At 39.5% G+C, this 25,526-nt stretch overlaps 1 protein-coding gene across 6 annotated transcripts in view; it reads right to left on the reverse strand.

Annotated features, from left to right (window-relative positions):
• The window catches only part of Lrif1 (ligand dependent nuclear receptor interacting factor 1), a 94,627-nt gene that overhangs the window by 9,958 nt on the left and 59,143 nt on the right, over positions 1 to 25,526 (reverse strand). Inside the window, exon 1 of one of the 6 annotated variants that reach the window (XM_052179506.1) lies at positions 1,906 to 2,173. The exons of 3 other annotated variants lie outside the window; for them this stretch is intronic. In XM_052179506.1, the coding sequence (XP_052035466.1) occupies positions 1,906 to 1,967 (62 nt within the window). In that variant the 5' untranslated portion in view covers positions 1,968 to 2,173. Of the gene's footprint in view, positions 1 to 1,905; positions 2,174 to 25,526 lie in introns of those variants that run through there. 2 more of the 6 variants (XM_052179510.1, XM_052179507.1) reach the window with 2 other exon arrangements.

Consider the following 25,526-nt stretch of genomic DNA (forward strand, 5'->3'; position numbering starts at 1 on the left):
TAAATTAAACAAATACTATACTACAAATACAGATTTTTGCACTGCTCCTATAAAACTGAGTTTCCTATTTTTATGCCTGATTAAAACAGATAAATTTAGTAATAAATATTCTTTATCACAATACTGCTCTATGTTATGATATCAGAACATTTAAGAAAAAAACCATGAAAGTATAACAAGGCACCAAAACATAAACCAATGAATCAATGATGTTCAAAGTTCTTATGACAGTAACCAAAACATAACTGAATTTAAAATATTTTTTCAGAAATTCAAAATTTGTCCAAATTGTTAGAAAGTGTTTAAAAGAGAGTCTAAGGGCACAATATACAAACTTTAATGTATCACTTAAATCTTCTAGGATTGGAAATGAATAGGATCTTAAACACAAAAGTTATTTCATCTATAATATACCATAAATATACAGATAAAATATATAAAATAATTTATTAATAAGCATTTCTTCTACTTTAGCTTCTCTGTATAGGATACAATTTGTTTTTAAATCTCCACAAAATACATACTACCAAAGAGCTTTCTCTAATGATACAGGATATAATGGTATCAACAGTTCACTATTTATGGTTAATGACTTTTTTTTAATGGTACTTGCATAGTAGCAGCTTCCTATCCAGCTACTGGGAAGGCTGACACAGGATAGATGTTTTTGTTAGAGCAGGGTTTTAAGGGAAAATGTATTTTTAAAAGAATCACCCCCCCTTTTTTTTTTATTGCAATTAGGGTTTGAATATACTTGTAACTAAAAGAAACCTACTTCGGCTAAAAACAAGACACAAATTTGTGTTCTTAAACTTGGTGCAAATATTTAAATAATCCTTTCTTAAATCATTTCTTTTCTGTTGTTATAAAAATACTCCCAGGTACCATTATTTTAATCAGAAAGTAAAGCATTAGTCTTATAAATAGTAACAAAGCTACGATAAATACCAGGTAGATTTTCTTTTTTTCAACCACAATCCCCCTTTCACGAGGTTTGCTCTTAAATTTCATGCTGTTCATTTGTCTTCTACTGACTTACTAATCTTTGCATCTAAGCAAACATACTCATTAACTTTGGGAAGCATAATTTAATGAATATTAATTTCCTTAATGAATATTTTGTTGTTCTTGCTTTTATTTCATCTGGATTAACACAAAATTAAAAATGCTACTGGTGATACATTTTCTAACGAAAGAAGACTCACAACCCTTTATAATCTTAATACTAGGTAAACCCAGGCTGGATTGTGGGCAGCCTTGGCTATATAGTAAGTTTCCCATCCAGCCAGAGCCATAGTGTTCAAACTGTTCCTTTGTAAAGACAACCAATGAGATGTACTCTCTTTAGACTCGTTTCAAATGTGCTACCTGGAAAAACTCACTTCACATTTCAAGTTTTTACTTTTCTCCGTATTAGTTGAAATTTTCAAATACTAAATTCCCTGGTTCTAGAACACATTTTCTTAGTACATTAAAATGGGACTATTTTCACTTGAAGGTCTGGCGCCAGGACTACACTTGCTAATCCACGGTGGGAGTTTTGGGAAGTGTTTGCGATTCTTGGAGCATCACCAAGTTGATTTTTCTTCCATGGGTATCTACTTGGTCCGCCTATGAAATTTGAGCGGATGTCCTCAGACACACTGGGGCCAGGAGATGCTAACTGCGTTGTTTGTAATCGCGGGATGTTTTATATTTCGGGGAAGACTGGGAGGCAGGAACTTTGGAGCCCGCGGCGTGGGGAGGGGTAGGAGGGGTGGGTGGGAGGTGTGCCGTGATGGCGGCGAGCTCCCACATCCCCGCGGCTAGCTCCTGGAGCGCGGCTGAACGTCAGCTGACGAGGCCAGGACAACCTAAGTCACAGGGTGTGGGCGGGCGCCTGAAGGACTGGGAACTGGTACTTACCAGTGCGAGCCTGACTTTTCCTCTGCGGTTTTCAGAAAGGCGCTCGGGAGACTATTAGACATTTTGGATAGGTGAGAGGGGACAGGGCAGTGAGTAGCACGGGGACAGGGTCCCCAGGTAGGCAAGAACCAGAGCGCGGGTGTGGAGCAGAAGTGACTGAGGGGAGCGAACAGAAGTATGTGACGGAAGATAGTCGAGAGGGCGGATTCCCCGGCTTCCGTGGGAAGTGGCTGTAGAAGCCGGAAGATGCAAGACCGCGACCATACCCTCCAAACTCAGACAAGCTCACTGTTTTCCGGTGAGTCTGTGGCTACGTGACGCATCACAGCCAGCCAGTCAGAAAGATGTGGGGCGTGGCATCAATGGCACCGCCCTCAACAGGGCCTGATCAGGGACCACTAAAAAACGAGGTCCTAGAGCCAGCAAGCCTACTTACAGCTACTTCACGTACACATATGGTTACCAAGGCGAATGGAATGCCGTGGCCCCGCCCTTATGACGTGGTCCAATCTACAGCGAAGGTTGGTGTCTCTTCTTCCGGATCAAAGGAGGAACCAAAAGAGAAAGTGCTTTCACTGCCTACACGAAGTGAAATACTTCCGGTGTCAGGTTTAAATTGTTTGCACTTGTACATAAGCTTTTACAAGCCAATGTAATAATGTCTTTTTTTTAGCACTTTGATTCAGTAGACACGGGCAGACTTTTGGTAGTTGCCATAAATTGTTGAAAACCTTTATATCCCTTCTTGTGGCTATAACTGATTTTTTTCTGTTTCTTGAAGTTTTGCCTCTACATTAATCGATGAACCATTTTCTCCATTCCCACACTAATACCTCAGTTAAAACTATATCCTATTGTTATGTATTCAATTCCTTGTGTCTCTGACCATTAAATCCCCTGTATAAACTTTTTGATACTCTTTAAATTTCCAGAAACCAGCTCTCAGAATTCTCTAGACTCCTGCAGTTAAGTGATTATTTGAGAATTGGGATTATACTGTTTAATGGGTAGAAGGAATTCTAGTTTAATTAGGTGTAGAATATTATGAAAGTGGTTTCAAAGATACAATTTTATTTAGCATAGGCAATCTTGTATGCTCCACTGTTTAAATTCAGAACACTGATAAGGTAGACAATTTGAAGGTTTACATGGTTATTTAAAAATGGAATTACTTACCAGGCTTGGTGACACACATATGTAATCCTAGCACTTGGAAAACACAAGCAGGAGGATGGGGACTTTTAAGGTCACCCTTGGCTACACAAGTAGAAGGCCACCAAGTACTCTATGAAAACTTGTCTCACAAAAAGGAAGAAAAGGTTTACTCATCCCCTAACTGCTAAACATAAAAGATTTTTAAGAACTTAAGGTCTTGATATGTTAAGAGAAAGTGACTTTTTTATTTCTGTAGAACACATTTTTAAATAAAGTCTCTCTCTCTCTCTCTCTCTCTCTCTCTCTCTCTCTCACACACACACATACACACACGCACACCATACTAATGACATCAGGGAAAATAGGCAGCCCTGAACGCTTTCAAGCTTTCTGGTATCTTTTGTTATGAAGTCAAAGTTACTAGGGAAAAAAAAAAAAAACCAAAACCAAAATAAAGAACCAAATGCCTTTAGCCACACCTTGTGGTGCTTGCCTTTTATTGCAGAACTCCAGAAGAGGCAGGTGAGTTCCAGGTTAGCCAGGGTAATACAATGAGATCCTGTGTGTGTGTGTGTGTGTGTGTGAGTGTGTGACAGTTGGGAGGCTACCTACCTTGTTTGCTATCTTATCAATTGCCATTTATTGATTATATTTTCAAGACTGGCTTTTCTTATTCATCAGGACTAAGGCTTCAAGACTAATTGTCACAGGTTGGGTTATTCAGATGTTGGGAGGAAGTTTATTAGATATCAGCTTCTGTGAAAGGAAAGGGAGAAAATTTGGCAGAGAGAGAAGTTAGCCTGAGATACTACATTTAAAAAAAAATCTTCTCTGCCTCAGTCCAATTCTGCAATAACCTTCAAAGTTTTTCCTGTAGAGGAAAAATACATGAGGGTTTATGCTTAATAATAGTCACTGCATCCATGCTCTGACTAAAAGAAAAATGGAGTTTCATGTCCATGTTTAAGAATTCTATAGTCAAGGCAATTATGGAAAGAGGCTGATATCTGAGGCATGTCTGCTGGCAAGAGTCCAAGTGCTATAATAATAAGACCATGGCCACATCAGAAGAAAATCCTGGGAGCTGGATCACAGCATCCTACATGCTCATAAACAACTCATGCAGCTCTATATTATAATTAATGCAGTTTATCTCACACTTAAAGTATGTAGTCACAACACCATTAGTCTCTCACTCTTAAAGAAATGGCAATATACTTTACTGCATTCTTAACTTTTGATCTACTTGGTGTGCTCTAAGAGTCCATTTCTCTTTATAAATAAATGAGTTTTCATTCCTTGTTCTCTTATTTTCTCATACCATTTCTCTCCAGCTGATTATATCCTTGCCCGTGATTTTAATTACTACCTCTTACCTATTATTACTTTACAAAATGTATACATGAAAGCATATTCTAGGCACCAATAAGTTGTTTATAAATAGACCCTCATTTGCTACAAAAAAAAATAGTGAAATCATTATACAGAAATTAAGAAACTAGCCACAGAAAAAGCAAATAACTCTCTGGAAGTCACATAGTTGGTCATTGGTGGAGCTAACCTCTAAATTTAGGTTGTTTGAAGATTCTATGTATCTCACTCTCAATTCATAGATATATCTTCAGCAATTCTTAATAGATTTGTATGTACTGGGTTTTCATGTGCATTGTTGAGATCTATTGAGTGTTTTACAAATAATTTTCAAATGAAATATGTTCAAAAATAGCCAGAAGCTATCCCATATGTCCCTCAACCAGTGAATGGATAGAGAAAAATGTGGTTCATTTACACAATGTAATACTATTCAGCTTTTAAAAAATTAAGACATCATGAATTTTTTTAGGCAAATGGATATAACTAGAAAACATTACCATGAGTGAGATAACTCAGACCAAAAGGATATGTATTCTATGTACTAACTGATAAGTGGATAGTAGCCAAAAAGTACAGAATACCTAGGATACAAATTACAGACCATAAGAAGTGTAGCAAGCAGAAATGCCCAAGTGAGGAGGCTTCAACACCACTTTAAAAGGGAAGGGATCTGGGTGGGAAATGGGAGGGGGAAAAGGGGAACATAATTAGATATTGAGGGGGAAGGGGACAGGAGAGAAGCCCAGAGGGCCAAGAGAATAAATGGAAATAAGTGACCTCAGGGAGTGGGAGGTGGTGGACCCTCTAGAGAGTACCTGTACCACAGACCTGGGGAGGTGAAACAGTCTCAGGACTCATTGGGGGTGACCTCAAACAAAATGCCCAACATTGGGGAAAGGAAACTTGAAGAACCTACCTCAAATAGAGAGACACAGCCTCAAGTGGAGGGACAGGTTCACTAATAATAACTAACCCACAGTCAAAATTCCTGACCCAGAATTGTTCCTGTCTAAAATAACTGCAGGGACCAAAATGAAGAGTAAAGTAGGTCCAATGACCAGCCCAACTTGGGATCCATCTCATTGGGTGTGTGTGTGGTGGGGGAACCAAGGCCTGACATTACTATGCTATGATGTACTTACAGACAGAAACCTAGCATGGCTGCCCTCAGAGAAGTCCTACCAGCAGCTGACTGAGACAGAAGCAGATACTTACACTCAACCATTGGACTGAAGTCAGAGACTCATATGGTTGAAATAGGGGAAAGATTGAAGAAGCTGAAATGTAAAGTGACCCCATAGGAAGACAAGCAGTCTCAACTAACCCTGACCCCTGGGAGCTTCCAGAGACTGAACCACCACCAGGAGCATACACTGGCTGGTTCAAGGCCCTGGCACATATGTAGCAGAGGACTACCTGGTCTGACTTTAGCCAGAGAAGATCCACTTAATCCTGGAGAGCTCTGAGGCCCCAAGGAAGGGGGAGGCCTCATGGGTGGGGTGCCTCTTAGAGGCAAGGGGGAGGAGGAATGGGATGAGGAACTGTGGGAGGGGGACTGAGGGTAGCAACATTGGAATGTAAATAAATAAAATAATTTAAATTAAAAAAGGAAATAACACAAGGAATGAAACATGTTTTACTAAATTTTCCATTTTTTTGTGTCATCTTAGAAGAAATAACTGAAAAACAGTGAAATAAAATATAATAATGTTTAATATTTGAATATAGCACACATACTTCTGTATCTAAGAATCACAACTTAACATCAAGGATAGATGGAAAAAAGATATTCCAAGCAAATGGACCCAAGAAGCAAGCTGGTGTAGCCATTTTTAATACCTTACACAACAACTTTAAACCAAAATTAATCAGAAGAGATAGGGAAAAAGAAAAAAATCCACCAAGAAGATACTGCAATTCTAAACAATTATGCACCAAACACAAGAGCACCCGAGTACATAAAAGAAATACCACTATAGCTAAAATCATTTATTGGTCCTTACACAGTGTCAGGGATGATTTAATAATGCACTTATACCAACAGACAGGTCATCCAGACAAAAACTAAACAAAGAAATACTGAAGCTAAATGAGATCATTAATCAAATGGACCTAATAGTTATACAACATTTCACCTAAACACAAAGACACCTTCTCCTCAGTAGTTCAGGGAACTTTGTTTGAAATTTAAACACATATTTGGACACAATTCAAGTCTAAACAAATATAAGATTGAAATAATCAACTACATCCTATCTGACTACAACAAATTAAATTAAATTACATTAAATAACAAACTCACAGAAACAGAAAATTCACTACTGAATTTAAAAAACGGATTAAGACAGAAGAAAGAAATTTAAAAAGCATTAGAACTGAATGAAAATGAAAACACAACATGCACAAGCCTATGGGACACAATGAAAGTGGTTCTAAAAGCACAATGTCTACATAAAACAAAAATTCTGGAGAGATCTCAATAAGTAAATTAACAGCACAGCTGAAAGTGCTAGAACAACAAGAACCAAACCAAACCCAAAAAAAAAAAAAAAAAAAAAAAAGCCCCACAAAAATCAACTAACCAAACAAACTAACAAACAAGGAAGAAAGGAAGAAAGAAATTACATCCAAAATGAATAGCTAGCAAGAAATAACCCAATTTGTATTGGAATCAGTAAACTAGGTACACACAAACAAAACTACAAAGAATTAATCGAATTAAAAGATATCTTTGACAAAAATTAGTAAGATTGGTAAACTCTTAGCCAAACTTAAAAGACACAGAAAGAAGATCCAAATTAATAAAAATGAAGACAAACTGGGAAACATCACAACAGACACCAAGAAAATATACAGAATCATAAGAAACATTTAAAAAATCTGCACTCCATCAAATATAAATCAAGATCAAATAAACATGAAAAGATGTAGAACTCTGCCTAAACTTGGCTGTCCTGGAACATGCTCTATAGATTGACCTTGAACTCAGAGATTTGCAATGTTGGGGTTAAAGACGTGTACCAACCATGCCTGGATTTAAGCTATTTGTTTGTTTGTTTGTTTGTTTTTAAGCAAGTACCTAGGCTGGCCTTGCACTAAGAGATCTGTTTGGCTTTGTCTCTTAGGATAAAAGCTTGTATTATCATGCCTGGACGCAAATTTAGTTGGGTAGCATCTTGCCCCAAGACCATTACTCCCTTAATTCAATTTAATATCCATGAACACAGGATATAAAATTAAATGGAGTATATATCAGCTCCATTTCACTTCCTGGTGCCCCTTTTATACTCAAACTGTATGTCTTATATTTCCCCTTTCTCATCTTGTTATGCTTGTTTAAAATGATCTTCATGAGGCTTAACTAGAGAACAAAGTCTATGATGGGCATTTCTGATACTTCCTTTGTCAATGTAATTAATCTAAGTATCTTCACATAGCCTCAGGAAGACTCTTTAGACAAGGACAAAAACTAGCTATGTTCTTCACCAAAATACCACAAAAAATCTCTAAGCCACATATTGAAATTCTCCACTGAAACCTCTTGGGCCAGGTCCTCACAATTCAAATCACTCTCAGTAACAAAGACTTCCATATTCCTACTAGGATAGCCCATTAAGCCCATTTAAAGGTTTCCATGGCTTTCCAAATCCAAAGTCCAAAAATCCACATTTTTCCAAATAAAAGCATTGTCAGGCCTATCACAGCAATATCCCAGTCCCTGGTATCAACTTCTGTCTTAGGGTGTTTTACTGTTGTGAACAGACATTATGACCAGGGCAAGTCTTATAAAAGACAACATTTAATTGGGGCTGGCTTACAGGTTCAGAGGTTCAATCTGTTATTATCAAAGCAGGAACATAGCAGCATCCAGACAGGCATGGTGCAAGAGAAGCTGAGAGTTCTATATCTTCATCAGAAGGCTGCTAGTGGAAGACTTGACTTCAAGGCAGCTAGGGTGAGGCTCTTAAGCCCTCACCCACAGTGATACCCCTACTCCAACAAAGCCATACTTCCTATTAGTGCTACTCCCTGGGCCAAGCATATACAAACTATTATAGCTATCATCATCATTGATCTCAAATTGTATTATAGAGCAAGGTATAGATATTAAAACAGATATATTAATAAACAAAATTGAACTGAAAAGCAAAACACAAGTCCACATATATTTGAACACCTGCTTTGTGTGTGTGTGTGTGCATGTGTGTGTAATTACACACTTATTGTATACAAATATACATATACATATACAAATATACACATGTGTATATATGTATATACATATGCAAATATAATATGCATATATATGAATATAATACAGTGTTGATATATATATTGACAAATAATGCTAGTAAAACTTGATGGCTTCATGTAGAAGAATGCAAAAAGAACCAGATTTATCAAACAAAAATAACTGTTGAAAAAAGATCTATACTTTCAAGCCTGAGGCTTTTGCCTGGGCAGACCATCAGCATGTATGGTCTTTGGAAGATCCCACAGTCTGGAGGTACCCAAGGACCAGGGCCACAGGTAAGAGATTTTCCCAAATGACTTCAGCAGATTGCAACCCTGAAGAGCATAGCAGACTCAGGACTCATCTCCACCCCATTCCCACCCCCTGCACAAACTCTGCCAGTGTCTTCCACCTGGGAAGACCATCAGTGAGTCTGCTCCTCTTAAGATTCGACAGTCTGAAAGCCTCCTAGGAAGTCTACTACAGCGAGGGCCACAAGCCTCCCAGAAGTCTTGCAGCAATTTAGGGGACACAGGAGGCAGGTTTTAGACAGAGACACCCAGACCAGTTAACACCAGATGGCAAGAGGCAAGCACAGAACCATAAAAAAGAGAAGCCAATATATTCTGGCACCACCAGAATCCAGTTTTCCTAACTAAGCAATCCCTGGATACACTAACCCACCTGAAAATCAGGATGCTGACCTAAAATGCTATGTCATGAAGGTAAGAGAATTCTCTAAGGAGAATATAAATAACTCACTGAAAGAAACTCAGGAAAAAAATAGGCAAACAGGTAGAAGCCCTTAAAGAGGAAACACATAAACCCCTTGAAGAAATAAAGGAAAACACAAACAGTTGAAGGAATTGAACAGAGAAGTCCAAGACCTAAAAATGGAAGTAGAAACAATAAAGTAAACACAAATGGAGGCAACCCTAGAGATGGAAAACCTAGGAAAGATATCAGGAAATACAGATGCAAACATCAACAACAGAAAACAAGACATAGAAGAGAGAATCTCAGGCATAGAAGATACCTTAATATCATAATTACACCAGACTTCTCAACAGATATACTAAAACTCAGAAATGCCTAGACAAAGATCATGCAGAGCCTTAGAGATCACAAATGCTAGCCCCAGCTACTAAACCCTGCAAAACTCTCAATCATCATAGATGGAGAAAACAAAATATTCCATGACAAAACCAAATTTAAACAATATCTATCTACCAATCCAGGCCTACAGAGGATTCTACAAGAAAAATTCCAATACAAGGAAGGTACCTACACAAAGGAAAAACAAGATATTAATCAACTCACAATAAAATCAAAAGGAGAGGATCACATGCACATAATTCCACTTACAACAACAAAGATTACAGGAACTAACAACCATCTGTCTCTAGCATCTCTCAATATAAATGAACGAAATTCCCAAATAAAAAGACATATGTTAGACTGGATATGCAAGCAGGATTTGGTATTTTGCTGCATACAAGAAACACACCTCAATGACAAAAACAGACATTACCTCAGTGTTAAACACTGGAAAAAAGTCTTCCAAGCAAATGGTCTCAAGAACCAAGCTGGTGTTGCCATCCCAATAACCAATAAAATAGACTTTCACCCAAAAGTTGTCAAGTTATTGGGGAAGAACACTTCATATTCACCAAAGAAAATTTCCACCAAGAGAAAGTCTCAATTCTGAACCTCTATGAGCCAAATGCAAGAGTAACCACATTCATAAAAGAAACATTACCAAAGCTCAAAACACACATTGAACCTCACACAATAATAGTGGGAGACTTCAACACACCATTTTTACCAATGGATGGGTCATTGAAACAGAACCTAAACAGAGAAACAGTGAAACTAATAGAAGTTATAAACCATATGGATTCAGCAGATACACACAGAACATTTCACCGTAAAACAAAAGAATATACCTTTTCAGCACCTCATGGTACCTCTTCCAAAATTGATTGCATAACAGGACAAAACAGACGCCTCAGCAGATACAAGAAGATAGAAATAATCTTATGCATCCTACCAGATCACCATGGATTAAGGATAGACTTTAACAACAACAACAGCAGCAGCAACAACAACAACCAAACCCCCACATACCCATGGAAACTGAAAAACTCTTTACTCAATGATAATTGGGCCAGGGAAGAAATAAAGCAAGAAATTAAAGACTTCCTGGAATTCAGTACAAATGATAACAGCATACCTAAACTTATGGGACACAATGAAAGCGGTGCTAAGGGTTACCTCACTCAGGATTAATATAGCAAAAGTGGCCATTTTGCCAATAGCAATCTACAGATTCAATTCAATCCCCATCAAAATTCCAATTCAATTCTTCATAGAGTTAGAAAAAACAATTTTCAAATTCATTTGGAATAACAAAAAACCCAGGATAGTTAAAACTATTCTCAATAATAAAAGAACTTATAGGGGAATCAGTATTCTGGACCTCAAGCAGTACTACTGAGCAACAGTGATAAAAATTGCATGGTATTGGTACAGAGACAGGGAGGTAGATCAATGGAATAGAATTGAAGACCCAGAAATGAACCTATAGACCTATGGTTACTTGATCTTTGACAAAGGAGCGAAAAACATCCAGTGGGGTAAAAAGATAACCTTTTCAACAAATAGTTGAAACTGCTGGTTCAACTGGCAGTTAGCATGCAGAAGAATCAAATAGATTCATTATCATCTTGTGCAAAGTTCAAGTTCAAGTGGATCAAGGACCTCCACATAAAACCAGACACACTGAAACTAATAGAAAAGAAACTGGGGAAGAGCCCGGAGCATATGGGCACAGGGGAAATTTTTCTGAATAGAACACCAATAGTTTATGCTCTAAGATCAAGAATTGACAAATGGGACCTCATAAAATTACAAAGTTTCTGTAAGGCAAAGGACACTGTCAGTAGGACAAAATGGCAACCAACAAATTGGAAAAAGATCTTTACCAATCCAACATCAGATAGAGGGCTAATATCCAATGTATGCAAAGAACTCAAGAAGTTAGACTCCAGAGAACCAAATAACCCTATAAAAATGGAGTACAGAGATAAACAGAATTCTGAACTGAGGAATACCAAATAGCTAAGAAGCACCTAAAGAGGCTTGCAGCTCTGTAGGAGGAACAATAATATGTACCAACCAGTACCCCAAGAGGTCCCATCAACCAAGGAGTACACATGGAGGGACCCATGGCTCCAGCTACATATGTAGCAAAAGATGACCATTTCAAACAGCAATGAGAGGAGAGGCCACTGGTCCTGTGAAGGCTTGATTCCCCAGAATAGGGGAGTACAAGTCAGTAAATTGGGGGAGGGGGTAAACAGGGGAAGGGGGATAGGATAGGGGGCTTTGGAGCAGTAACAAGGAAAGGGGATACCATTTGAAATGTAAATAATGCAAATATAGCAACAACAACAACAACAATAATAAATAGTAAATGTTCAACATCCTTAGTCATCAGGGACTTGCAAATAAAAACAACCCTGAGATCCCATCTCACACCAGTCAGAATGTTACGGATCAAAAACTCAGGTGACAGCAGATACTGGCGAGGATGTAGAGAAAGATGAACACTTCTCCACTGCTGGTGTGATTGTAGGCTTGTATAACCAGTCTGGAAATCTGTTTGGTGGTTCCTCAGAAAATTGGACATAGTACTATCGGATGACCCAGCTATACCACTCCTGGGCATAAATTCACAGAAGATTGTCTAACATGTAATGAGGACACATGCTCCACTATGTTCACAGCAGCCTTATTTATAATAGCTAGAAGCTGGAAAGAACCCAGACTTTCTTCAACAGAGGAATGGACACAGAAAATGTAAGACATCTACGCAATGGAGTACTGCTCAGCTTAATAAAAACAATGACTTTATTAAATTCTTAGGCAAAATGGATAGAACTAAAAAATATGATCCAGAGTGAGATAATCCAATCACAAATGAACACACATGGTTTGTACTCACTGATAAGTGGATATTAGCCCAAAGGTTGAGAATACCCAAGATACAACTCACAGATCACATGAAGCACAAGAAGGAAGTCTAAAGTGTTGATGCTTCAATCCTTCTAAGAAGGGGAAAAAAGCCACAGGAGGAGATACATAGACAAAGTACGGAGCAGAGATTGAAGGAAAGGCCATCCAGAGACTACCCCACCTGGGGATCCACCCCTTATACTGTCACCAAACCCAGACACAAATGTGGATGACAACTGGGCGTTGCTAACAGGAGCCTGATATAGCTGTCTCCTGAGAGGTTCTGCCAGTACCTGGCAAATACAGAAGTGGGTGCTCCCAGGCAACCATTTGGACTGGGCACAAGTTCCTCAATTGAGAAGAAAGAGAAAGGACTCAAAGAGCTGAAGGACATGTCAGTCCCATAGGAGGAACAACATTATGAACCAAGCAGTACCAGCAGAGCTCCCAGGGACTAAACTACCAACCAAAGAGTACATATGGAGGGATCCATGGCTCCAGCTAGATATGTAGCAGAGGATGGCCTTGTTGGACATCAAAGGGAGGAGAGCCCCTTGGTCCTGAGAAGGCTGGATGCCCCAGTATAGGGAAATACTGGGATAGGGAAGCAGGAGTGGGTGGGCTGGTGGGAAGATGAGATAGGGTGTATTTGGAGGGGAAATCAGAAAAGGGATAACATTTGAAATGTAAATAAAGAAAATAGCTAATAAAAATGACATCATGAATTTTGCAGGCAAATGAATGGAACTAGTAAATATCCTGAGTGAAGTAACAAATACCCAAAAGGACATGCATGGTATGTACTCACTGATAAGTGGATATTAGCCAAAAAGTACAGAATACAAATGACCATAAGAAGTTTAACAAGAAGTAAGTCCCATGTGAGGAAGCTTCAATCCCAGTTAGAAGGGGGAACACAATATTCGTGGTGCTAGAGAGAGTGAGGAACCTGGTTGGGAAAGGGGAATAAGAGGGGGAGGGGAAAAGAGGTACAGGTTCACTTATGGAGGAAGACAGGAGAGAATGAAAAGAACTATCCGACTGCTGGAGATGGGGAATGAGGGTGGAGCAACCTCTAAAAAGTCCCAGAGATCTGAGAAGTGAGAGGTTCCCAGGACTAAATGGGGGTGACCACATCCAAAATGTCCAGCATTGGAGAGATAGAACCTGAAGAGATCACCTCCAGTAGTATCATTGTGTCCCTAGTGGAGGGATGGGAATCACCAAACTAACTTCAAAATTTTTGACACATAATTATTTCTGTCTGAAAGAAATGTGTGAAGAAAAATAGAGAAGAGACTGAAGGAACGGCAGTCCAGTGAGTAGTCAAACTTAGGATCCATTCCATGGGCAGGCAGTAAATGCTGACACTATTATTAATATTATGCGGTACTTGCATAGAGGATGACTGCCTTGTTTGGCTTGAGTGAGAGATGTGCTTAATCCTATAAAGACTTGATGTCCCAGGGAACAGGGATGTTGGGGGTGGGCATCCTCTTAGTGTTGAAGGGGAGGGAGGATGGAGTAGAGAACTTGGGAGGCAAGACTAGACTGTAAGGGGGCAACATTTTGGAATGTATATAAATATAGTTAATTTTTAAAAGGGAGATGTGGAAGGATACTTCATACTCATCAAAGAAAAATCCACCAAGATGACATCTCCATTCTGAATATATATGCCCCAAACACAAGCCGCTTACATTCATAAAACATTACTAAAGCTTAAACTGTACATTGAATCCCATATATTATTAGTGGGTGACTTCAACATCCAATTCTCAAGAGCTGACAGGTCATCAAGACAGAAACCTTTAAAAAATGAAACTAACAGAGGTTGTGAATCAAATGGACCTAACATATATCTACAGAACATTTCACCCCAAAACAAAAGAACATAATTTATCAGCACCTTATGGAATGGAACTTTCTTCAAATTTGAACATATACTCAGTCAAAAAGGAAGTCTCAACAGATATAAGAAAACTTAAGGCGGCGGCGGCAGCAGCAACAGCAGCAGCAGCAGCGGCTGGTCCAGAGGAAGGGCCATCAGCAGTAGAACCAAGCTGACAGGGTCCAGGCAGATCCTGCGCCCACGACCACTGGCCATCGCTGGCCAGCCAGGCTGCAAGCAGCGGCGGATTTACAGTGCCTTTCACCATGCAGAAGCCACCTCAGAACTCTGCCTCCGGCCAGTCAGTTAAGAGAGACTGGCCTCCATCTTGGTTCTCGGACGCCAGAGAGATCAGACAGACTGAGGTACGCAAATACAACCCGAGACCAACATTGTGGGGGTCTGAGCCCGACGGGCATTGGCCTGCACCCAGACCATGGGCTGGTTGGGGGTGGGGTGGGGTGGGGGAGGCACCGGTGTGCAAACCCGGCAAGGAGGTTGTTTGCCTGGCCAGCGCGCCCGCCCATGCTGGCGCCACCGCCATTTTGCCTATGGGAAGCCAGAGAGTTCTGGCAGGCAAAACCTGCTAAAAGGCTAGCCCGAGGCTGACATAGCTGGGGTCTAAGACAGTCAGGCCCTGGACTGCCCCCAGGCCCTGGGCTGCTCAGTGGGCCATCTGTGTGCCAACCCGGCCAGGAGGTTGTTAGCCCAGCAGACTCTCCCAGCACTCTCAGGGAGCACGCACACGCTGCAATCCTGGCCACCTGACAGACCCAATTAACACTCACAGCTGAAGGGAACTTTGCTCGGACATTGGCCTGCCAGGCTTTTGCCTAGACTCAGGGCCTGAGCAGCGAGGCTAGCCTTGTGTGCACCAACCCGGTTGGGAGTTCCGCTGGCCAGCAGAGTGATCAGCACGCAGAAAAGGTCCCTGCAGCATACACCCTCAGCACTCCCTGAAGGAGCAAACAGGCACCATCTGGTTCACAGACACAATCTGGGGCAAAGCACAATAGGGCTGCAAGGGCACCAAAGAGGAGGACAGCACATCAGCAATCTGCGACAGGGGAAACCCTGGCATCCCGTGTTGCAGAAATAGCCCTAGAGCCTGTCAGGAGGCTGAAACACCAGCCAGAGACAAGACCAACTAGCTCCAGAGAACAAGATGGCAAAGGGCAAATGCAGGAACACTACTAGCAGAAATCTAGGCAATATGGCAGCATCTGAACCAAACTCTCCAACATCAGCAAGTCCTGGTTATGCCAACACACCAGAGAAAAAAGATATGGAATTAAAATCACTGTTCATGATGCTGCTAGAAGAACACAAAAAGGACATAAATGAATCTCTTAAAGAAATACAGGGGAACATGAATAAGCTAGAAACCCTAATAATGGAAACACAAAAATCACTTAAAGAAATGCAGGAGAATAAGGCCCAAGAGATAGAAGCCAATAAAGAAGAAAGGCAAAAAAACCTTAAAGAAATGCAGGAGAACTTGCGTCAACAAGCAGAAGTCATGAAAGTAGAAACACAAAAATCTCTTAAAGAATTACAGGAAAACACAAACAAACAAATGATGGAACTGAGCAAAACCATCCTGGATCTAAAAACAGAAGTAGAAACAACTAAGAAATCACAAAGGGAGACAATGTTGATAGAGGGCTAATATCCAATATATATAAAGAACTCAAGAAGTTAGACTCCAGAAAACCAAACAACCCTATTAAAAAATGGGGTACAGAGTTAAACAAAGAATTCTCACCTGAAGAACTTCAGATGGCGGAGAAGCATCTTAAAAAATGCTCAACTTCATTAGTCATTAGGGAAATGCAAATCAAAACAACCCTAAGATTTCATCTTACACCAGTCAGAATGGCTAAGATTAAAAATTCAGGAGACAGCAGGTGTTGGAGAGGGTGCGGAGAAAGAGGAACACTCCTCCACTGCTGGTGGGGTTGCAAATTGGTACAACCACTCTGGAAATCAGTCTGGCGGTTCCTCAGAAAACTGGGCACCTCACTTCCAGAAGATCCTGCTATACCACTCCTGGGCATATACCCAGAGGATTCCCCACCATGTAATAAGGATACATGCTCTACTATGTTCATAGCAGCCCTATTTATAATTGCCAGATGCTGGAAAGAACCCAGGTATCCCTCAACAGAAGAGTGGATACAAAAAATGTGGTATATCTACACAATGGAGTACTATTCAGCCATTAGAAACAATGAATTCATGAAATTCTTAGGCAAATGGATGGAGCTAGAGAACATCATACTAAGTGAGGTAACCCAGACTCAAAAGGTGAATCATGGTATGCACTCACTAATAAGTGGTTATTAACCTAGAAAACTGGAATACCCAAAACATAATCCACACATCAAATGAGATACAAGAAGAAAGCAGGAGTGGTCCCTGGTTCTGGAAAGACTCAGTGAAACAGTATTTGGCAAAACCAGAACGGGGAAGTGGGAAGGGGTGGGAGGGAGGACAGGGGAAGAGAAGGGGGCTTACGGGACTTTCGGCGAGTGGGGGGGGCTAGAAAAGGGGAAATCATTTGAAATGTAAATAAAGTATATCGAATAAAAAAAAAAGAATGAAGAAAAAAAAAAAGGGAGACAATGTTGGAGATAGAAAACCTTGAGAAGAAATCAGGGGCCATAGATGCAAATATAAACAACAGAATACAAGAGATGGAAGAAAGAATCTCAGATGCTGAAGATACCATAGAAACCATTGACTCAACTGTCAAAGAAAATGCAAAATGCAAAAAGCTTGTATCCCAGAACATCCATGAAATCCAGGATACAATGAGAAAACCAAACCTAAGGATTATAGGTATAGACGAGAGTGAAGATTTACAACAGAAAGGGCCAGCAAATATCTTCAACAAAATTATGGAAGAAAACTTTCCCAACTTAAAGAGAGAGATGCCTATGAATATACAAGAAGCCTACAGAACTCCAAACAGACTGGACCTGAGCAGAAATACCTCCCGTCACGTAATAATCAAAACCCCAAATGCACTAAACAAAGAAAGAATATTAAAGGCAGTAAGAGAAAAAGGCCAAGTAACATATAAAGGAAGACCTATCAGAATCATACCAGAGGGCTGGAGAGATGGCTCAGTGGTTAAGAGCACTGACTTAACCACTCTGAAGGTCTTGAGTTCAAATCCTAGCAACCACATGGTGGCTCACAACCATCCCTAATGAAATCTGACTCCCTCTTCTGGAGTGTCTGAAGACAGCTACAGTGTACTTACATATAATAAATAAATCTTAAAAAAAAAAAAAAAGAATCATACCAGACTTCTCACCAGAGACCATGAAAGCTAGAAGATCCTGGGCAGATCTCATGCAGACTCTAAGAGAACACAAATGTCAGCCAAGACTACTATACCCAGCAAAACTCTCATTCACCATAGATGGAGAAACCAAGATATTCCATGACAAAACCAAATTTACACAATATCTTTCCACAAACCCAGCTCTTCAAAGAATAATAGGAGGAAAACTCCAATACAAGAAGGTAAACTACACCCTGGAAAAAGCATGATAGTTACCTTCCTTCATCAAACCAAAAAGAAGATAACCACTCAAACATAAAAAGAACATCAAAAATGACAGGAAGTAATAATCACTATTCCTTAATATCTCTTAACATCAATGGTCTCAATCCCCCAATAAAAAGACATAGACTAACAGACTGGATAAGGAAACAGGACCCTACAATTTGCTGCATACAGGAGACACACCTCAGTGTCAAAGATAAAAACTACCTTAGAGTAAAAGGCTGGAAGACAATCTTACAAGCGAATGGACATAGGAGACGAGCAGGAGTAGCCATTCTAATATCAGATAAAATTGACTTTCAACCTAAAGTCATCAAAAGAGACACAGAAGGACACTTCTTGCTGGTCAAAGAAAAAATCCACCAAGAAGAACTTTCACTTCTGAACATCTATGCTCCAAATGCAAGGGCACCCTCATTCGTAAAAGAAACTTTACTAAAGCTCAAAGCACACATTGCACCTAACACAATAATTGTGGGGGACTTCAACACTCCACTCTCCTCAATGGACCAATCGGGAAAACAGAAACTAAACAGGGACACAGTAGAACTAATTGAAGCTTTGGACCAATTGGATTTGACTGATATTTACAGAACATTTCACCCTAAAGCAAAAGAATATACCTTTTTCTCAGGACCTCATGGCACCTTCTCCAAAATCGAACATATAATTGGACACAAGGCAGAACTCAACAAATATAAGACGATCAAACTAATCCCATGCCTCCTATCAGATCACTATGGTGTAAGAGTGGTTTTCAATAGCAACAAAAACAACAGAAAGCCCACATACACATGGAGGCTGAATACTACTCTACTCAATGACACCTTGGCCAAAGAAGAAATAAAGAAAGAAATCAGAGACTTTTTAGAATTTAATGAAAATGAAGGCACAACATACCCAAATCTTTGGGACACAATGAAAGCAGTGCTAAGAGGAAAACTCATAGCCCTGAGTGCCTCCAAAAAGAAAATGGAGAGAGCATACACTAACAGCTTAATGACACACCTGAAAGTCCTGGAGCAAAAAGAAGCCAATTCACCCAGGAGGGGTAGAAGACAGGAGATCATCAAACTCAGGGCTGAAATCAATCAATTGGAAACAAAGAGAACCGTACAAAGAATCAACGAATCCAGAAGCTGGTTCTTTGAGAAAAACAACAAGATAGATAAACCCTTAGCCAGACTGACCAAATGGCACAGAGAAGTATCCAAATTAACAAACTTAGAAATAAAAAGGGGGATATAACAACAGAAACTGAGGAAATCAAAAAATTATCAGATCCTACTACAAGAGCCTATACTCAACACAACTGGAAATCTGGAGGAAAAGGACAATTTCCTTGACAGATACCAAATACCAAAACTAAATCAGGACCAAATAGGTCATCTAAATAGTCCCATAACCCCTAAAGAAATAGAAGGAGTCATAGAAAGTCTTCCAACCAAAAAAAGCACAGGACCAGATGTTTTCAGTGCAGAATTCTATCACACCTTCAAAGAAGACCTAACACCAATACTCATCAAACTATTCCACAAAACACTTCCAGAAACAGAAGGAACACTACCCAATTCCTTCTATGAAGCCACAATTACGCTGACACCAAAACCACACAAAGATCCAACAAAGAAAGAGAACTTCAGACCAATTTCCCTTATGAACATCGATGCAAAAATACTCAATAAAATTCTTGCCAACCGAATCCAAGAACACATCAAAATGATCATCCACCATGATCAAGTAGGCTTTATCCCAGGAATGCAGGGTTGGTTCAGTATACGGAAATCCATCAATGCAATCCACTACATAAACAAACTCAAAGAAGAAAAACCACATGGTCATTTCATTGGATGCTGAAAAAGCATTTGCCAAAATTCAGCATCCTTTCATCCTTAAAGTCTTGGAAAGAACAGGAATTCAAGGCCCATACCTAAACATAGTAAAAGCAATATACAGCAAACCGGTAGCCAGCATCAAACTAAATGGAGAGAAACTTGAAGCAATCCCACTAAAATCAGGGACTAGACAGGGCTGCCCCCTTTCTCCTTATCTTTTCAATATTGTACTTGAGGTACTAGGCCGGGCAATTCGACAACATAAGGAGGTCAAAGGGATACAAATAGGAAAGACAGAAGTCAAACTATCATTATTTGCAGATGACATGATAGTCTACCTAAGTGACCAAAAAAACTCCACTAGAGAACTCCTACAGCTGATAAACAACTTCAGCAAAGTGGCAGGTTATAAAATCAACTCAAGCAAATCAGTGGCCTTCCTATACTCAAAGGATAAGCAGGCTGAGAAAGAAATTAGGGAAATGACCCCATTCACAATAGCCACAAACAGTATAAAGTACCTTGGGGTGACTCTTACCAAACATGTGAAAGATCTGTATGACAAGAACTTCAAGACTCTGAAGAAGGAAATGGAAGAAGACCTCAAAAAATGGGAAAACCTCCCATGCTCATGGATCAGTAGAATCAATATAGTTAAAATGGCCATTTTGCCAAAAGCAATCTACAGATTCAATGCAATACCCATCAAAATCCCAACTCAATTCTTCACAGAGTTAGAAAAAGCAATTATCAAATCCATCTGGAATAACAAAAAACTCAGGATAGCTAAAACTATTCTCAGCAACAAAAGTAGTCTGGGGGAATCAGTATCCCTGACCTCAAGCAATACTACAGAGCAATAGTGTTAAAAACTACATGGTATTGGTACAGTGACAGGCAGGAGGATCAAAGGAACAGGATTGAAGATCCAGAAATGAACCCACACACCTATGGCCACTTGATCCTCGACAAAGGGGCTGAAAACATCCAATGGAAAAAAGATAGCCTTTTCAACAAATGGTGCTGGTTCAACTGGAGGTCAGCATGCAGAAGAATGCGAATTGATCCATCCTTGTCTCCTTGTACTAAGTTCAAATCCAAATGGATCAAGGACCTCCACATAAAGCCAGACACTCTGAAGCTAATAGAAAAGAAACTGGGGAAGACCCTTGAGGACATCGGTACAGGGAGAAAGTTTCTGAACAGAACACCAATAGCGTATGCTCTAAGATCAAGAATTGACAAATGGGACCTCATAAAATTACAAAGTTTCTGTAAGGCAAAGGACACCATCAAAAGGACAAATCGGCAACCAACAAATTGGGCAAAGATCTTCACTAATCCTACATCAGATAGAGGGCTAATATCCAATATATATAAAGAACTCAAGAAGTTAGACTCCAGAAAACCAAACACCCCTATTAAAAAATGGGGTACAGAGTTAAACAAAGAATTCTCACCTGAAGAACTTCGGATGGTGGAGAAGCATCTTAAAAAAATGCTCAACTCCATTAGTCATTAGGGAAATGCAAATAAAAACAACCCTGAGATTTCACCTTACACCAGTCAGAATGGATAAGATTAAAAATTCGGGAGACAGCAGGTGTTGGCGTGGATGTGGAGAAAGAGGAACACTCCTCCACTGCTGGTGGGGTTGCAAATTGGTACATCCACTCTGGAAATCAGTCTGGCTGTTCCTCCGAAAACTGGGCAACTCACTTCCAGAAGATCCTGCTATACCACTCCTGGGCATATACCCAAAAGATTCCCCAGCATGTAATAAGGATACATGCTCCACTATGTTTATAGCAGCCCTATTTATAATTGCCAGAAGCTGGAAATAACCCAGGTATCCCTCAACAGAAGAGTGGATGCAAAAAATGTGGTATATCTACACAATGGAGTACTATTCAGCCATTAGAAACAATGAATTCATGAAATTCTTAGGCAAATGGATGGAGCTAGAGAACATCATACTAAGTGAGGTAACCCAGACTCAAAAGGTGAATCATGGTATGCACTCACTAATAAGTGGATATTAACCTAGAAAACTGGAATACCCAAAACATAATCCACACATCAAATGAGGTACAAGAAGAATGGAGGAGTGGCTCCTTGTTCTGGAAAGACTCAGTGAAATAGTATAGGGCAAAACCAGAACGGGGAAGTGGGAAGGGGTGGGTGGGAGGACAGGGGGAGAGAAGGGGGCTTATGGGACTTTCGGGGAGTTGGGGGCTAGAAAAGGGGAAAGCATTGGAAATGTAAATAAAAAATATATTGAATTTAAAAAAAAGAAACAAAAGAAAAAGAAAAAAACTAGAAAAAAAAAGAAAACTTAAATAACACCGTGTAGCCTATAAGACCCCCATGGATGGATTTCAACAACAAAAACAGAAAGCGTACGTATTCACAGGAACTGAACTGTTCTCTACTCCCTTTCAATGAAGATGAAGGCACAGCATACCCAACCTTATAGGAAACGATGAAAGCAGTACTAAGAGGAAAGATCATGGCACTAAATTAATTCTCATACTAACAGTTTAAAAGTACACCTAAAAGTTATAGGTAAAAAGAGGTAAACTCACCTAGTAGACAAGAGGAAATAAAATAAGGGCTGAAATTAATCAATTAGAAATAAACACAAAATACATCAAATTAACAAAATGAAAAGCTGGTTCTTTGAGAAAATCAACAAGATATACACACACTTAAGACAAACTGACTAAAAGCAGAGAGAAAATACCAAATTTAACAGTCATAGCAATAGACACTGAGGAAATTCAAAGAATAGTTAGGTCTTGCTTCAAAAGCCTGTACACCACAAAACTGGAAAGCCTAAAAGAAATGTATGATTTTCTCAACAGATATCACTTACAAAAGTTAAAAGAAGATCAGGTAAACTAAATAATCTAATAACCCTTAACTAAATAGTAGCAATTAAAAATCTCCAACCAAAAAAACCTGAGGGTTTGACAGTTTTAGCTTAGAATTCTACAAGACATTCAAAGAAGAGCTAAAACAAATACTCCTCAAATTACTTCACAAAATAGAAGCAGAAGGAACATTGCCAAACTCATTCTATGAGGCCACAGTCACCCTGATAGCTAAATCATGTAAAGACTCAATGAAGAAAGAGAATTTCAGAATGCTATGCCACTGATGCAAAAATACTTACTCTCAAACTGAATCCAAGAACACATCAAAGACATCATCAGACATGAGCAAGTCAATGCAGGGATGTTTCAGTATATGAAAATCCATCAATATAATTAACAATATAAGCAAATGGAAAGGAAAAAAATCTCATTATTTGCTGAAAAAGGCTTTGATAAAATACTTCATGTCTCTGAAGAAAGAAAACAAAGAAGCTATCAGAAGATGAAAAGATTCTCCATGCTCATGAACATAGTGATAAATGGCCATGTTACCAAAAGCAATCTACAGATTCAATGCAATCCCCATCAAAATTCCTACATATTTCTTTTTTAAACATTTTTTAAATTTTTTTATTCGATATATTCTTTATTTACATTTGAAATGATTTCCCCTTTTCTGGCTCCCCACTCCCGAAAGTCGATAAGCCCTCTTTCCTCCCCCTGATCCTCCATCTACTCCTTCCCACTTCGCTGTTCTGGTATTCCCCTATACTGCTGCACTGAGTCTTTCCAGAACCAGGGGTCACTCCTTCATTCTTCTTGGACAACATTTAATATGTGGATTATGTCTTGGGTATTCAAAGTTTCTAGGCTAATATTCACTTATCAGCGAGTGCCTTCCATGATTAATCTTTTGAGATTGGGTTAACTCATTTAGTATGGTGTTCTCCAGCTCCATCCATTTGTCTAAGAATTTCATGAATTCATTGTTTCTAATGGCTGAATAGTACTCCATTGTGTAAATATACCACATTTTTGTATCCATTCCTCCGTTGAGAGACGCCTGGGTTCTTTCCAGCTTCTGGCTACTACAAATAGGGCAGCTATAAACATAGTGGAGCATGTGTCCTTATTGCATGCCGGGGAATCCTCTGGGTATATGCCCAGGAGTGGTATATCAGGGTCCTCCGGAAGTGTCATGGCCAGATTTCTGAGGAACCGCCATACTGATTTCCAAAGTGGTTGCACCATCTTTCAATCCCACCAGCAGTGGAGAAGTGTTCCTCTTTCTCCACATCCTCGCCAACACCTGCTGTCGCCTGATTTTTTGACCTTAGCCATTCTGACTGGTGTAAGGTGAAATCTCAGGGTTGTTTTGATTTGCATTTGCCTAATGATTAATGATGTTGGACATTTCTTAAGGTGCTTCTCAGCTCTCCAAAGTTCTTCATGTGAAAATTCTTTGCTTAGTTCTGTACCCCACTTTTTAATGGGGTTATTTGGTTCTCTGGGTTCTACCTTCTTAAGTTCTTCGTATATATTTGATATTAGCTCTTTGTCGGATTTAGGGTTGGTGAAGATCCTTTCCCAATCTGTTGGTTGATGCTTTGTCCCTTTGACAGTGTCCTTTGCCTTACAGAAACTTTGTAGTTTTATGAGGTTCCATTTGTCAATTCTTGATCTAAGAGCATAAGCTATTGGTGTTCTATTCAGGAACTTTTCCCCTGTACCCATGTCCTCAAGAGTCTTCTCCAGTTTCTTTTCTATTAGTTTCAGTGTGTCAGGTTTTACGTGGAGGTCCTTCATCCATTTGGAGTTGAGCTTAGTACAAGGAGATAAGAATGGATTGATTCGCATTCTTCTGCATGCTGACCTCCAATTGAAACCAGCAGCATTTGTTGAAAAGGCTATCTTTTTTCCACTGGATGCTTTCAGCTCCTTTGTCGAAGATCAAATGACCATAGGTGTGTGGGTTCATTACTGGGTCTTCAATCCTATTCCATTGATATGTTTGCCTGACATTGTACCAATACCATGCAGTTTTTATCACTATTTTCTCTGTAGTAAAGTTTGAGGTCTGGGATACTGAATCCCCTAGAAGTTCTTTTACTGTTGAGAATAGTTTTAGGTATCCTGGTTTTTTTGTTATTCCAGATGAATTTGAGAATTGTTCTTTCTAGCTCTATGAAGAACTGAGTTGGGATTTTGATGGGGATTGCATTGAATCTGTAGATTGCCTTTGGCAAGATGGCCATTTTAACTATCCCGCCAATCCACGAGCATGTAAGATTTTTCCATTTTCTGAGATCTTCTTCGATTTCCTTCCTTAGAGATCTGAAGTTTTTGTCATATAGGTCTTTCACTTGTTTGGGTTAGAGTCACCCCAAGATACTTTATGCTGTTTGTGGCTATGGTGAAGGGTGTCATTTCCCTAATTTCTCAGTCTGCTTATCCTTTGAGTATATAAAGGCTACTGATTTCCTTGAGTTGATTTTGTAGCCAGCCACTTTGCTGAAGTTGTTTATCAGCTGTAGGAGTCTCTAGTAAAGTTTTTTGGGTCACTTAAGTATACTATCATATCATCTGCAAATAGTGATAGTTTGACGTCTTCCTTTCCAATTTGTATCCCTTTGACCTCCTTATGTTGACTAATTGCTCTAAC

Source organism: Apodemus sylvaticus, chromosome 4, assembly GCF_947179515.1.
Source record: "Apodemus sylvaticus chromosome 4, mApoSyl1.1, whole genome shotgun sequence".
In the NCBI taxonomy this organism is placed as follows: domain Eukaryota; kingdom Metazoa; phylum Chordata; class Mammalia; order Rodentia; family Muridae; genus Apodemus; species Apodemus sylvaticus.